Source organism: Bombina bombina, chromosome 5 (assembly GCF_027579735.1).
Source record: "Bombina bombina isolate aBomBom1 chromosome 5, aBomBom1.pri, whole genome shotgun sequence".
Classification (NCBI taxonomy): Eukaryota; Metazoa; Chordata; class Amphibia; order Anura; family Bombinatoridae; genus Bombina; species Bombina bombina.
The window spans coordinates 301,079,784-301,096,453 of NC_069503.1; the positions used below are offsets into that span (position 1 = coordinate 301,079,784).

At 39.6% G+C, this 16,670-nt stretch overlaps 1 protein-coding gene across 1 annotated transcript in view; it reads right to left on the reverse strand.

The window, feature by feature from the left end:
• Positions 1–16,670, reverse strand: part of LOC128660296 (serum paraoxonase/arylesterase 2) — a 221,747-nt gene that overhangs the window by 28,327 nt on the left and 176,750 nt on the right. Inside the window, exon 8 of the mRNA XM_053714070.1 lies at positions 12,887–13,015. Within this exon, the coding sequence (XP_053570045.1) occupies positions 12,887–13,015 (129 nt within the window). The remainder of the gene's footprint in view (positions 1–12,886; positions 13,016–16,670) is intronic.

Here is a 16,670-nt window from a genome sequence, read left to right on the forward strand (position 1 = left end):
AATTTTGGAACTCAAGATCCTAAACAAATTCCTAGAGTCCCATCCTTCAAGATGGAGACCATTCGGACTATTTTGCCGATGATCCAGGAGGGTCAATATATGACCACCGTGGACTTAAAGGATGCGTATCTACACATACCTATCCACAAAGATCATCACCGGTTCCTCAGGTTCGCCTTTCTGGACAAGCATTAGCAGTTTGTGGCTCTTCCCTTTGGGTTTGCCACAGCTCCCAGAATTTTCACAAAGGTGCTAGGGTCCCTTCTGGGGGTTCTAAGGCCGCGGGGTATAGCTGTGGCGCCTTATCTAGATGATATCTTAAGTCAGGCGTCGACTTACCAACTAGCCAAGTCTCACACGGACATTGTGTTGGCTTTTCTAAGATCTCACGGGTGGAAGGTGAACGTAAAAAAAAGAGTTCACTTATCCCTCTCACAAGAGTTCCATTCCTGGGAACTCTGATAGATTCGGTGGACAGGAAAAATTTTCTGACGGAGATCAGGAAATCAAAAATTGTATCCATCTGCCGAGCTCTTCATTCCATTCCTCGGCCGTCAGTGGCTCAGTGTATGGAGGTAATTGGCTTAATGGTAGCGGCAATGGACATAGTTCCGTTTGCTCGCTTGCATCTCAGACCACTGCAACTATGCATGCTCAAACAGTGGAATAGGGATTATGCAGATTTATCTCCTCAGATAAATCTGGATCAAGAGACCAGAGACTCTCTTCTTTGGTGGTTGTCACAGGATCATCTGTCCAAAGGAACGTGTTTCCGCAGGCCAGCGTGGGTCATAGTGACGACAGACACCAGCCTATTGGGCTGGGGTGCAGTCTGGAATTCCCTGAAAGCACAGGGTTTGTGGACTCAGGAGGAGGCTCTCCTTCCGATAAATATTCTAGAACTGAGAGCGATATTCAACGCGCTTCAGGCGTGGCCTCAGATTGCTTCGGCCAGATTCATAAGATTCCAGTCGGACAATATCACGACTGTAGCATATATCAATCATCAGGGGGGAACAAAGAGTTCTCTAGCGATGATAGAGGTTACCAAAATAATTTGATGGGCAGAGACTCACTCTTCCCATCTATCAGCAATCTATATCCCAGGAGTGGAGAACTGGGAAGCGGATTTTCTAAGTCGTTAGACTTTTCATCCGGGGGAGTGGGAACTCCATCCGGAGGTGTTTGCACAATTGATTCAGCAATGGGGCACACCAGAATTGGATCTGATGGCGTCTCGTCAGAACGCCAAACTTCCTTGTTATGGGTCCAGGTCAAGGGATCCTCAGGCAGTACTGATAGATGCTCTAGCAGTAGCCTTGTCGTTCAACCTGGCATATGTGTTTCCACCATTTCCTCTCCTTCCTCGTTTGATTGCCAGAATCAAACAGGAGAGAGCTTCAGTGATTTTGATAGCACCTGCGTGGCCACGCAGGACTTGGTATGCAGACCTGGTGGACATGTCATCTCTTCCACCATGGACTCTGCCACTGAGACAGGACCTTCTGATTCAAGGTCCGTTCCAGCATGCAAATCTGGTTTCTCTGCGGCTGACTGCTTGGAGATTGAACTCTTGATCTTATCCAAGCGGGGTTTCTCTGAGTCGGTCATAGATACCTTGATTCAGGCTCGAAAGCCTGTCACCAGGAAAATTTATCATAAGATATGGCGTAAATATCTTTATTGGTGCGAATCCAAAGGCTACTCATGGAGTAAGATCAGGATTCTTAGGATTTTGTCCTTTCTCCAAGAAGGATTGGAGAAGGGGCTATCAGCTAGTTCCTTAAAGGGACAGATATCTGCTTTATCAATTCTACTGCACAAGCGTCAGGCAGATGTTCCAGACGTTCAGTCGTTCTGTCAGGCTTTAGTTAAAATCAAGCCTGTGTTTAAACCTGTTGCTCCGCCATGGAGTTTGAATTTAGTTCTTAAAGTTCTTCAAGGGGTTCCGTTTGAACCTATGCATTCCATAGATATTAAGCTTATATCTTGGAAAGTTCTGTTTTTAGTTGCTATCTCTTCGGCTCGAAGAGTTTCTGAACTATCTGCATTGCAATACGACTCGCCTTATCTTGTTTTCCATGCTGATAAGGTGGTTTTGCGTACCAAACCTGGATTCCTTCCTAAGGTTGTTACTAATAGGAATATCAATCAGGAAATTGTTGTTCCTTCTCTGTGTCCTAATCCTTCCTCTAAGAAGGAGCGTCTGTTGCACAACTTGGACGTGGTTCGTGCTTTGAAGTTTTACTTGCAAGCAACCAAAGATTTCCATCAAACATTTTCTTTGTTTGTTGTCTATTCTGGAAAACGTAGAGGTCATAAAGCTACGGCTACCTCTCTTTCTTTTTGGCTGAAACGCATTATCCGTTTGGCATATGAGACTGCTGGACATGAGCATCCTGAAAGGATTACAGCTCACTCTACTAGAGCGGTGGCTTCCACATGAGCTTTTAAAAATGATGCTTCTGTTGAACAGATTTGTAAGGCTGCGACTTGGTCTTCGCTTCATACCTTTTACAAATTTGATACTTTTGCTTCTTCGGAGGCTATTTTTGGGAGAAAAGTTTTTCAAGCAGTGGTGCCTTCTGTTTAACCATCTGTCTTGTCCCTCCCGTTCATCCATGTCCTGTAGCTTTGTATTGTATCCCACAAGTAAAGGATGAATCCGTGGACTCATCGTACCTTATAAAAGAAAAGTAAATTTATGCTTACCTGATAAATTAATTTTTTCTATGGTACGACGTGTCCATGGCCCAACATGTCATTTTAAGACAGATTATATTTTTTGATTTTAAACTTCAGTCACCTCTGCACCTTGTAGTTTCTCCTTTTTCTTCCTGTACCTTCGGTCGAATGACTGGGGGGTGGAGCTAAGGGAGGAGCTATATAGACAGCTCTGCTGTGGTGCTCTTTGCCACTTCCTGTTAGCAGGAGGATAATATCCCACAAATAAAGGATGAATCCGTGGACTCGTCGTACCATAGAAGAAATTAATTTATCAGGTAAGCATAAATTTACTTTTTTTATGATTGCCGTTAGTGTTCTGGTTTGGCTTGAAGAAAAGGTGTCAATTCTAGTGTATATGCCAGTGTTTATGTGTGTGTATATGACAGTTGGGTAATACTGAGGACTGGAAGAGCAATTGCTCACATTTAGTTGAGCCCTTTAAACCCCAGGCTACTGCCACAAAAAATCTTAATAAAAACCAATAAGCACCTATCTCCCAGTAGTGCATTAATATTCCTGTGCCTACCTAGGTATGACTTTCAACAAAGGATACAAAGAAAATTAGATAACAGAAGTTAGAAAGTTTTTTAAAATCACATCCCTTGCTCTGAATTATGAAAGAAAATGTTGGGGTTTCCTGTCCCTTTAATTAGTAGTCAGTGTAAAACTTTATTGAAACAGTGAGAAAAAAAAAATTCTCTACTGTAGGTTATACATGACGGTATTTGTGTAATTTAGGATATTTTTGTTAAATGTGAATGTATGTATTAGAAAATAAATAAATACACACACACATTCACACAGCATACACATATATACATACACTGCACACACTACACAGCATACACATATACACACACACACACACACACTACACAGCATACACACACTACACAGCATATACACACACATTCACAAACTACACAGCATATACACACACATTCACACACTGCACAGCATACACAAATATACACATTCACACACTACACAGCATACACATATACATGTAGGCACACACATACTACATATACATGAACACATACAGCATACACATGTACACACACAACATACACATGTACACACACATATGACATATACATGTATGCACACACATTCACACACACACTACATCACATACACATATAGGCACACACATACTACATATACATGTACACACACAGAATACACATGTACACACACAGCATACACATGTACACACACATATGACATATACATGTATGCACACACATTCACACACACACTACACAACATACACATATTCACACACACTACACAGATGGGTCATAGCCTGTATCCTCTTACAGGACCCTGCACGTACCGCTCTTGACACTGAGGCCATTTGTTTGATGTACAGGTTTTTCTATCTATGGTGCCGGCCCCCACAGCCTACAAACCCATTCCATCCTGAGTGACTTCTCTTAGTTATCAATGAAGGGAGGGGGCAGCAGGAGTCGGACAATTACAATGATTATATTAGTGACAATCTACATAGAAATATAAGTTATTATTAAATCCGGTATTAGCAATGTGATGAGTGGTTGTAATACAATCACATTGCTAATACCGGATTTAATATTAATGTAACGCAAATGTTATACAGATATATTTTTACTTATTCACATAATGTTATTGTGCTTTGTAATCGTAAATACACAGTCATTCTGTTTCAGATTTACCCTCCTCCTGAGTCATGGACTAGACCATTCTGCATTGCTAGACAAGAGAGGGATCAAACCCAGTCATACACTGTCAATCACCAGCCCCTCTAGAAGTTCAAGATTAACCCCCACCCCCAGGCACATCTCTAACAGAATTACGCTATATACAGTTGCATTGTGAATAAAGTTACAGAAACAATGTGCATTGCTGAATACTTTTTATACTGGTACTTTTTTTTTACATTTTATAAATCAAATAGGCAAATAACTAAGGTTGCTGTATTTAAAATATGCCTTACTTTACTACCCCGTCCTACTGACAGTACATTAGTGCATTATATCCACAGTTATGAGTTGGATAGATGCTGCATTATACCCTACACATATTTCCAATTTTAGCATATATAAAGCATATTTCCAACTCACCCTATAGTGGGTCAGCATATGTCCAGTAGAGGCCGCTGCTTGATGATGGGAAATATATACCTTATTACCTCTGGATTGCTGTAGCCTTAGTGCACTCACTGGCGTCCTCAAACACACTGTGCCACAGCACAGTGACAAGACTCCAGGCTTCAAGTCCTCGAGACCGTTATTCCCCAACCCCGCCCGGCGCCCGCTTGCCCCGCTGGCCGCTGCCCGCACTGAGTCAGGCCAGTTTACTAGTCAGCACATGTAGTCACATGTGCCGGTATTGGGTGCAATTGTGATCACATGATGACCACTTGGTGGAGGGCCCAATCGTAATTAAAACAATTTTTTAAAAAAAATAAATCAGCTATACTGCAGCCCGAGTGGCGGGGGGGGGGGGGGCAAACAGGAGGCCAAGACATTTTCTATGGGGGGGGGGGGGGCAAATGCCCCCCTTGTCCCCCCTGTAGCTACGCTACTGACTGTGCAACAATGCGTGTGGTCTACATGCAGCATGTAACATACAACCTTCGAAAAGTGTCCTTGTGGTAAAGGCTAAGATAGCACAGTCAATGTTAGAAAACAAACAAAGTTCGAATAAGTCCTCCTGGAATACCAGAGTCACGTTATATGCAAGATCAAAGACGTCCTATTGTGGAACAGATACGGCTGCTTACTCCTTCACAGGCTCGATCAGGCTAATAAGCAATGGATACTGCATCAAAAATATAAAACAGAAGAAGGCGCCGCAATAGTGCAGGATCACTAGTGACAAGAGATATCCATACATTGTATACAGGGTACTCTCAAATTGGTAGGCACTAAAAAGTGCAAGTCATACTTGCTGAACACTCACGAGTCATTCAGATAGCTCACAGGGGCAAAACCATTATGTTCTTCCTTAGGAATAGGTCTGTGATTCCAACAGGTAACAAGTGGTTCATAGCTGAGAAATCCAAAGTGATCAGCAGGATACTTCTGTTTGACTCAAACAGGCACTCCCCTCAAACTTTGGATCAAATGGGGAAATAATAATGAACTGTCTAAAAGTCAATGCTCTAAAAAGAAAACGTGCTGATAAAGTCTATATACAATTAAAATAAATTAATAAAAACATGAATAAAATATCACAACATGTTTCTCAGTCTTTCACGGACTGTTTGATCTGAAGTTTGAGGGTAGTGCCTGTTTGAGTCAAACAGAAGTATCCAGCTGATCACATTGGATTTCTCAGCTGTGAACCACTTGTTACCTGTTGGAATCGCAGACCTATTCCTAAGGAGGAAAGTAACTGTTTTGCCCCTGTGAGCTATTTGAATGGCTCGTGAGTGTTCAGCAGGCGTGACTTGCACTTTTTAGTGCCTACTAATTTGTGAGTACCCTATATGGATATCTCTTGTCACTAGAGATCCTGCACTATTATCCAGAAAAGTTGGAGCTCAAATAGATATCCTTTTCAGCAATGAATACCAAGAGAACAAAAAAAAAATTAGATAATAGAAGTCATTTGTAAAGCTGTTTAAAATCACATTCTCTAGCTGAATCATGAAAGAAAAAATTTGGGTTTCATGTCCCTTTATCTCAAGCCGCCACCATGCAAGCTGTGGCAAAGCCAAAAACGGTAAAGCCACAACTAGTAATGCCTGTTTAGGAAAGCAAACCGAAGAAATTCTCATGGATATTTTGAAATGGAATATGCCATAAGTATGTCTATGGTAGACATAAACTCATCCTTTTGCACTAAAGGAAGAATAGTGCAAAGGTATTCATTTTAAAAGGCCAGAACATTCACAAATTTGTTAAGAGGATATATATTTTGAATAGGATGAAGGTAACCTGGTGTTTGGACTACATGAAGTTGTAGTAGAACCCCTGACCCTGTTCTATTGTGGGAAACAGGGCAATCACTCCCTTTTCTGATGTCAGCTACAGCAATAGCAAGGACCTGGGGGCCGATTTATCAAGCTCCATATGGAGCTTGATGCCCATTGCTTCCGGTGAGCCTTCAGGCTCGGCGGAAACAGAAGTTATGAAGCAGTGGTGCTACCCAGGTTCTGAGCCAAAAATGGGCCGGCTCCTAAGCTTTACATTCCTGCGTTTCAAATAAAGATACAAGGAGAAGGAAGAAAAATTGATAGGAGTAAATTAGAAAGTTGCTTAAAATTGCATGCTCTATCTGAATCATGAAAGAAAAAATGTGGGTTTAGTATCCCTTTAATGGATCTTGGGGAACACAGGCGAGAAGAACTTCTCAAGATGTTTGAATCAAAAGGTGATTCTGTATCTTTAAGATATAATCTCTAACAGGGAAGGGTCTGAATAGACCTTTCTCATGCTTCTCAAAAAGTTATAATCTGCCTGTAAAGGGACCTGGTCCACAGAAGGTGGCACGCTTTCATGAAGACTATGAGGATGGAGTAAACTTCTTGGCTTACTTGGTCATAGAACAAAATGTGTTAGACCTGAAAGATTACTAGGGGTAATTTAATCTCTGGGATGAGAAGGATCCTTTTGTGAATTGAAAGGAAAAAAATCACAAAGACCTTTTTTTACCTTTGGATTTCTGATCCTGTGATAAAACACTTCCTTACCACCAGTGACTTTGACATGATAGCATCAAGTCCTGGGCAAAATAGGGCATTGCATTGAAAAGGGATTGACAACAGTTTGCTTTTAGAACTTATATTTGTACACCATGACTTAAGCTATAAGACCAATCTGGCTAGCATAGCCACAGTGATGGCTTTAGCAATAACATGCATCATTTCCACAGTTGAATCACAATTGAAACTGTAAGGCAGTCTTAAAGAACTTAACGAATTCTGTATCTCTTTCTAAGATGGGTCAATGGATAGAATCTCCAATAGGTTGTCACACTAGACTGAAGAAACTGCCACAACACAAGGCACTCTTAAAGCTGGTTGAATTGGAAGCCCTCTAGCTGAAAATATCTATTAGGCTTCCTACTCATTGGGTCTTTAACAGGAGGTACTACTTTATAAAGGAATATGGTTCACCTGGCTAATGGAGAATTGCACATTCACCTTTGGGACTGTTTCTGACACCTCCAACTTGAACGGCAGTAGGGGAACAGACAAAACAGGAGGCAGTCCATGCCTGTTCCATACATTGTTTACCATTTTGGTGAAGGATTTAGGCACAGGGAAGTCAGAGGGTCGCTAAGGAGAAGACATAAGGAATTTATATATTCTCAAAGAAGCTAGCTTGTCAGGAGTAGTGTAACTTCAACCATCTGCAAGCACATAACACTTCCCAAAGCAAGGTATACACATTTCAGCCTGAATTAAACAACTTATTACCCTTAGATTTGGGAGGAGCGGTCCTGAGTGTCAGAAGTCATCCACAGAAGAGAAAATATCTAATCAATGGGGGGCTAGTAAGTCACTCAGTGAGGAAGATCCTGTTAAGCTAAAGGGCTGTGAAAATTAATCTTCTGCCACATGTGTAGGTCTGTAAAAAACTGAAGGAGACATGGCAGCCATCAGCACAGATATTGGAACGTGATTGTTTTTTTGTTTTTTTTAATTTTGGAAGTTAGCTGTTTAGTAGCATTATGGGTACACTTTTAAAGAACAAAAGACCCCTGACAACTCTAACCATAGAGTAGGCAGCACAAAAATTCCTGACTAGTATAAATATAAACTCAGCACAGGAGAAGTACAGCTAAGCATGGATGGGACACAATTATAATCCTTACAAGTAAGCAGTAATATGAGGGCGGGGCTTTTGTGATCTGTAGATCCGACCTGAAATCCTTCACTGATGGTACAGAGACCGGAGTTACACATGGACTTCTCAGTGTTAGTATCTTTAGGATAATAGGAAGGAATTTTAGTAATTAAGAACAGTAATGCCGATTATCTCCACAAGACATAGTTAAGCACAGTTAGCAGTAAAAAAAAGGCACAGAGCAAAACAGGATAACCTCAGCAGGGAAATTACAAATATCTGTAACAACTTTTATTATAGGTAATAAGCCACTAGACTAGTCTGTTGTAAAAAAGTGTCATGAACAGTAATGTGTAAATAATGCATAATACGAGTTAAAAGACTCTTTCATACACATGCACAGGTAAGAAATCTGCCATTACAAGATGGCTACCGCACTTCAAGGATAAGTTGAAAAATGCAGCACAAACTTTGAGTCAAAAGTTTAAACCTTAGCAAACCCTGCAATACTGGAGAGCGGTAAAGTCATTTCCCAGTGGAATTTTTTTTTTAACAATATGGGCTACAGAAGAGCATTAAAATAGCTTCCTTGTGCAGAAGAGATATCTATATCGCATGTTCAGGTAGGAGATCTTTCTTAGCATTCTTAAAGCTACAACAGAAAGCAACAGTGCATACCAGACTGAAATGTATTTATTAGAACCACGGAAAAAAAAGAAAGAGTGCTGACACAGTGCTACTCACAAGATAAAAAGTTCAAAATAGCATTGTATAACACCACTGGGTTATTTAACCTATGCAGCACAAGCGGCATCTTTGTAAGTAAATGTTAGCAACTCCACTGTGCTGTATTAGGAGCCAGAATGTCACCTGGAGCTGACTACAGAAGCCCGTATAGACCAGAACACCTTCCCGAAGGCGTTTCTTTAGCAATGGAGAACTTCTTCACAGGATTTATTAGTGGATTCTTAAAGTGACAGGGGTAAAAAAATATATTTCAAGTGCCCAACTGTGCTCAAACTGCATTAATAAAGTGTGTTGTGTGTACATGTCCCCAGGCTATGTGAATCATGTGTACATGTTCATGCTAATAGCCATTGTGCCATGAAGGAGCAATACACCTTTGTCTACCGTGCTTACCTCAGCTGCAGATAGCAGCAAACAGTGCAAACAATCTCGCAAGAGTAGCATACTGTAGACCAGGGGATTGGAAGATAAATCTGCATTTTACCTGGGAGGTCTGTGACATCTCCACACTAGAATAAAATTCTCACTGCTTGGCTGAAACTCCTGTCTTCCTCGTTCCTTTGTACACACTTTGAGGGGGAAATTAGGCCTCAGATCTATTAGAGAACCCCTATCAATGATGTGTAGATCAGCACTTTGGAATTCACTCCATCTTGGAGGCAAAAATTGTCTGATGGATTTTGGAATTTTGGGATAGTGGTCGTGCTTAAAGCTCTGTAGGGGTGTTTTTGCCTTCTCCTAGTGGACTGGAGTATAATCCTGTGTGTAATGAACTCGTAGACTCTCACCATTTTATGAAAGAAAAAAAAATTGACCTACATTACAAGTTTTGCGGAATGGTGCGGTGCCGTACGGCTATATCGCTGAAAAATTTGCCATTACGTGTGGAATAGCAGGTCTCCCGTATTACAAGTCATGGCGGTATAGCTATACCGCAAGCGTTTTAGCCTGTAACACAACTCTCAATTCCGCACTCAATAAATGACTTTTGAGTGCGGGATTTACATAGCGCCGTATTACAGGTTGTGCGTTCCGGATAAAATGCTTGCGTTATGGTCTATATCATAACTAAAATGTTACAAAGTACACTAACACCCATAAACTACCTATTAACTCCTAAACCGCCACCCTCCCGCATCGCAAATACTATATTAAACTTATTAACCCCTAATCTGCCGTTCACCCACATAGCCAACACCATATAAAGCTATTAACCCCTAAACTGCCGGCCCCCCACTTCGCTACTACTATAATAAACATTAACCCCTAAACCGCCGGCCCCCACAGAGCTAATACTAAACTAAACCTATTAACCCCTAAACTGCTGGGCCCCCACATCGCAAATCACTAAATTCAACTATTAACCCCTAAACCAAACTAAATTTAAATTTAATTTACAATATAACTATCTTAAAATAAATAAAAACTTACCAGTGAAATAAAAAAATATAAGATTAAACTATAAATTAACCTAACATAACTATTTAAATAAAATAAAATAAACTACAAATAAAAAACCTTAAATTACAAGATTAAAATAACCTTACACTACAAAAAAATAAAAGTTACAAATTTAAAAAAAAACTAAAACTACCAAAAAAAAAAAAAATAATATTACCAAAAAAAGAAACACTAAAATTACGAAAAATAAAAAAAACACTAAGATTACAAAATAATAAACAAAATTATCCAAAATAATACAAATTACACCTAATCTAATAGCCCTATAAAAACAAAAAAGCCCATCCAAAATAAAAACACCCCTAACCTAACAATAAACTATGAATAGCCCTTAAAAGGGCCTTTTGTATGGCATTGTCCTAAGTTAAACAGCTCTTTTACATTAAAAAATGACAAAGCCCCCCTAACAGTAAACCCCCCACCCAACCAACCCCCCAAAATAAAAAAACCTAAGTCTACAAAAAACCTAAGATACCCATTGCCCCTAAAGGGGAATTTGTATGGGCATTGCCCTTAAAAGGGCATTCAGCTCTTTTACTGCCCATTTAAATAAAAAAAGCCCTAATCTAAAAAAAAAAAAACACCCAAAAAAACCTTAAACTTACCCCAGGAAATCTACTCACAGTTCCTGAAGTCCAGACATCCATCTTCATCCAGGCGGTGAGAAGTCTTCATCCAGGCGGTGACATCTTCATCCATTGCGGGGGCATCTTCTATCTTCATCCTGGCGGCGCGGAGCAGTGGCTCCAATAGGATTTAAGCAGCTCATCCTATTGGCTGATTTGAATTTTGTAGCCAATAGGAATGCAGCGGTACCACAATATAAAAGGGGTACCTTGCATTCAAGATTCAGTGTGCGGCGGTCGATCGCATGAAGAGAGCTTTCCGCGCTGGATGTCGCTGCCGGTCCTGAACAGCTCCGCTCCACGCCGCCACAGCTCCGCACCATCGGGATGAAGATAGAAGATGCCCCCGCAATGGATGAAGATGTTGCCTCCTGGATAAAGACTTCTTGCCGCCTGGATGAAGATGGATGTCTGGACTTCAGAAATTGTGAATAGATTTCCTAGGGATAGTGTTAGATTATTTTTTTTCTTCGTTTTTTTGGATTTTTTTTTTTTTTAGATTAGGGCTTTTTTATTTTAATGGGCAGTAAAAGAGCTGAATGCCCTTTTAAGGGCAATGCCCATACAAATGCCCCTTTAGGGGCAATGGGTAGCTTAGATTTTTTTTTTTTAGACAGGTTTTTTATTTTGGGGGTTGGTTGGGTGGGGGGGTTTACTGTTAGGGGGGACTTTGTAATTTTTTAATGTTAAAGAGCTGTTTAACTTAGGGCAATGCCCTACAAAAGTTTAGTTAGGTTAGGGGGTGTTTTTATTTTGGGGGGCTTTTCAGTTTTTATAGGGCTATAAGATTAGGTGTAATTTTTATTATTTTGGATCATTTTGTTTATTATTTTTTGTAATCTTAGTGTTTTTTTTTATTTTTCGTAATTTTACTGTGTTTTTTTTGGTAATGTTAGATTTGTTTCGTAGTGTTAAATTATTTCAATCTTGTAATTTAGTTTTTTTTATTTGTAGTTTATTTTATTAAAATAGTTATGTTAGGTTAATTTATACATAATCTTAGTTTTTTTTTTTACTTCACAGGTAAGTTTTAATTTATTTTAAGATAGTTATATTGTAAATTTAATTTAAAGTTGGAGGTGTTGGGTTTAGGGGTTAATAGTTTAATTTAGTTATTTGCGATGTGGTGGCGGCGGTTTAGGGGTTAATAGGTTTATTATAGGAGTAGCGATGTCCCGAGCGGCAGTTTAGGTGTTAATAGGTTTATATAGGTGTTAGCGATGCGTGTGTGCGGCGGATTAGGGTTTAATAAGTTTATTAAGTGTCGGCGATGTCCGGGAGGCGGACATCAATGGGGATTGTGTTGCGGTGAACCATAATGTTAAGCTCTACAGTACTTCAATGGAATGAGATGTTTTGAAGTTACAATGTAATTATTATATATGTATAAGAAATGATATTGGAATATTACCATTGTAAATTGTAGAATTGCAACAGTGGAGAACCAGCATTAGCTTAGATGTTGCTGTAGCTCTAAGCATGGAATCATATTTGTGGTTTATATTGTCCAGTTATGTGTAAAGATAACATGAATGTGATACTAACCTCTGACCAAGGAAGGTTTTCTTTATTGTAATTAAGCAACTTCCATGGATAAGGGTGGGCTCCTGTCCAAATATCCCCAGTATGTGGGTCAACCGATAGGTTGTCCATAACTGTTTCTATATTCAGCTCCTTGTTTAAAAGTAAATTAAAAAAGATATTAGGTCACAACAATTAAAGGAAAACTAAAGTCAGAATGACATTTTTATGATTTAGATCATGCAATTTCAAAAAAACTTTCCAATTCACTTCCATGATCGAAATGTGCACAAGCTTTTTATATTCCCACTTTGAGGCATCAGCTCCTGCTATGCATGAGCAATAATTCACAATATATATGTATATGCATTTTGTGATTGGATAAAAGAGAATGGAACTTACTCTGAAATTTCTCAGAAAAAATAAATCTGCTACTCATTTTTAATTCAGAGTAAATGCTATTGCATTGTCTTTTTATTTTGCATGTGTTGATTAAGCTATTCTACTGTATTCAATGATCCTTTACAACACATTAAGAATATCAAATCTATATTCAAAATGGTGTCAAATACCCAATATGTAAAGGAAAACACACAAGTAATTAATTATAGCTTATTAGGAAGAATGACCAAACATGAATAATATATGCAAAGTTTGGAAGAGGAAGAAGATGAGGATTGAGGGGATCCATCAAGATATAAGAGCCCTTTTTAGTGTGGCTGAAGATAAGGATTCGGGGCTACAAGTGTAAACTTACAGAACATGGCTGAAACTACTTTTTCATTATTATTGTGCTGAAAAAATGTATAGGGCCATTATAGTTAAAAACTGATATGCTCTAATTCAGTGTCTCTCAACCGCGGTCCTCACGTACCCCTAACAGGTCAGATTTTCATTATAGCTGAAATAGAGCACATGTGAAATAATCAGCTGATGGGTGAGAGCAGGTTAGTAACCATGGTTACTGATCAGCTGATAATTTAACCTGTGCTCTAGTTCAGCTATAATGAAAACATTGCCTGTTAGGGGTACTTGAGGTCCGCGGTTGAGAAACACAATGCTCTAATTCATTAAAGCATGTAATTTTAGCATAAATGAGCCTGCAACCCCCAGTGAGTCAATAAGCAGCAGTAGTCGCATGATCTAGCTATACAACTACCACTGCTGATTTGCTCCCACCCAGTTTCCACTCAGAACCAGCAGTACTCTGCAGCTCTCAAGCAGTATTTTCTAGGGGTTAAACAGAGAGCTAAAATGATATGCTATAAATAATTTGAGAATGTCATTTTTCCACTTTAATGATTCTTTAACAGTGGAAGTGCCTATGAGGAAGATCCTTTGTGTGAGTGGTTCTTTGTGTAATTTATTCCATAACATGGGCACCATTTAGGAGGTCTTTGGGTGAAAGTAACTGGGAAGAGAGGCAGTGCAGAGAAAAGGATTTTGGTTGTGGAAGTAACATGGATTCAGGGCTTACTGGAGTAGGAATTATCAATGGAATTATTTATGACACAGGCAATTTTATGATTGGGATATGCCAAGCATATAAAACTAGATCTTATGCAATGTACTTCTTCTTACATTGGTGCACCAGCTGACACTACAAGGAGCAGCCTGCAAGCTAACCTTAATATAAAAGCAGCCATTAAATAGTGGCAACTAGCAACAGATTATACTTCCTATGGAAGGTCCAGAAGCAGGAAGGGGAGGTTTCCCTGCGCTACCAGAAAAACATAATTGCAGAAGGAGGGAGAGTCTCCTATACTAAAGAAAAGTGTAATGGCAGGGTGCTGCGGGGTCCATATGTATGATTAAAAAATGTATTAACTGGGTACTGGCAGAACGTTTGCCAGTGCCTAATATGGCAGAGACAATTGGGAGGAGGGAAGGAATCAGGGTGGGAGGGTAAGGGGGGATCCTACACTGCAGAAAATAAAAATAAAATAAATAAAAAAGCCCTAAAAGTGAGCTGTTTGGGAGGAATCAGGTAGGAATCAGGGGTAGGAGGTGTCAGGTTGGTGGGTAATCTCTACAATACAGCTAAAATTAACCTTATAAGCTACTTGATTAACCCCTTCACTTCCAGGAATATTAGACGTGTGATGCTCAGCTGCAATTAGCAGCCTTCTAAACACCGAAAAGCAATGGCAAAGACATGTACGTCTGCTTTTTCTTAATAAATGGGATCCCAGATAAGCTTTTACAAACATTTGTGTTATGACTGCACACACTATGTAAATAATTTCAGTGAGAAACCCAAAGTTTGTGAAAAGGGTAAATATTTTTTAATATGATCACATTTGGCTGCGAAACAGTGGCTTAATGGGCCTAGATCAATACCCCGGGTTGTATATATATATATATATATATATATATATATACATACATACACACACACACACACTGTATGATTGTATGTATATGTATATATTCAGTGGATATAAAAAGTCTACACACCCCTGTTAAAATGTCAGATTTCTGTGATGTAAAAAAATGAGACAAAGATAAATAATTTCAGAAGTTTTTCCACCTTTAATGTGACCTATAAACTGTACAACTCAATTGAAAAACAAACTGAAATCTTTTAGGTAAAGGGAAATAAAAATAAAATAATATGGTTGCATAAATGTGAACACCCTTAAACTAATACTTTACTGAAGCACCTTTTGATTTTATTACAGCACTCAGTCTTTTTGGGTATGAGTTTTTCAGCATGGCACATATTCACTTGGCAAGATTTGCCCACTCTTCTTTGCAAAAACACTCTAAATCTATCAGAATGCGAGGGCATCTCCTGTGCACAGCCCTCTTCAGATCACCCCACAGATTTTGAATTGGATTCAGGTCTGGGCTCTGGCTGGGCCATCCCAAAAATTTAATCTTTTTCTGGTGAAGCCATTCCTTTGTTGATTTGGATGTATGCTTTGGGTCGTCATGCTGAAAGATGAAGTTCCTCTTCATGTTCAGCTTTCTAGCAGATGCCTGAAGGTTTTGTGCCAATATTGTCTGGTATTTGGAACTGTTCATTATTCCCTCTACCTTGACTAAGGCCCCAGTTCCAGCTGAAGAAAAACAGCCCCAAATCATGATGCTGCCACCACCATGCTTCACTGTGGGTATGGTGTTCTTTTGGTGATAAGCAGTGTTGTTTTTGCGCCAAATAAATCTTTTGGAATTATGGCCGAAAAGTTCAACTTTGGTTTCATCAGACCAGAACACCTTTTGCAACATGCTTTTGGGAAACTTCAGATGTGTTTTTGCAACATTTAGCCGGGCTTGGGTGTTTTTTTTTTGTGAGAAAAGGCTTCCGTCTTGCCACTCTACCCCATAGCCCAGACATATGAAGAATACGGGCGATTGTTGTCACATGTACCACACAGCCAGTACTTGCCAGATATTCCTACAGCTCCTTTAATGTTGCTGTAGGCCTCTTGGCAGCCTCCCAGACCAGTTTTCTTCTCGTCTTTTCATCAATTTTGGAGGGACATCCAGTTCTTGGTAATGTCACTGTTGCACCATATTTTCTTCATTTGATGATGACTGTCTTCACTGTGTTCCATGGTATATCTAATGCCTTGGAAATTCTTTTGTACCCTTCTCCTGACTGATACCTTTTAACAATGAGATCCCTCTGATGCTTTAGACGCTCTCTGCAGACCATGGCTTTTGCTGTAGGATGTGACTAACAAAATGTCAGGAAAGACCTACTAGAACAGCTGAACTTTATTTGGGGTTAATCAGAGGCACTTTAAATGATGACAGATATGTACTGACTCCAATTTAACATGCTTTTGAATGTGATTGCTTA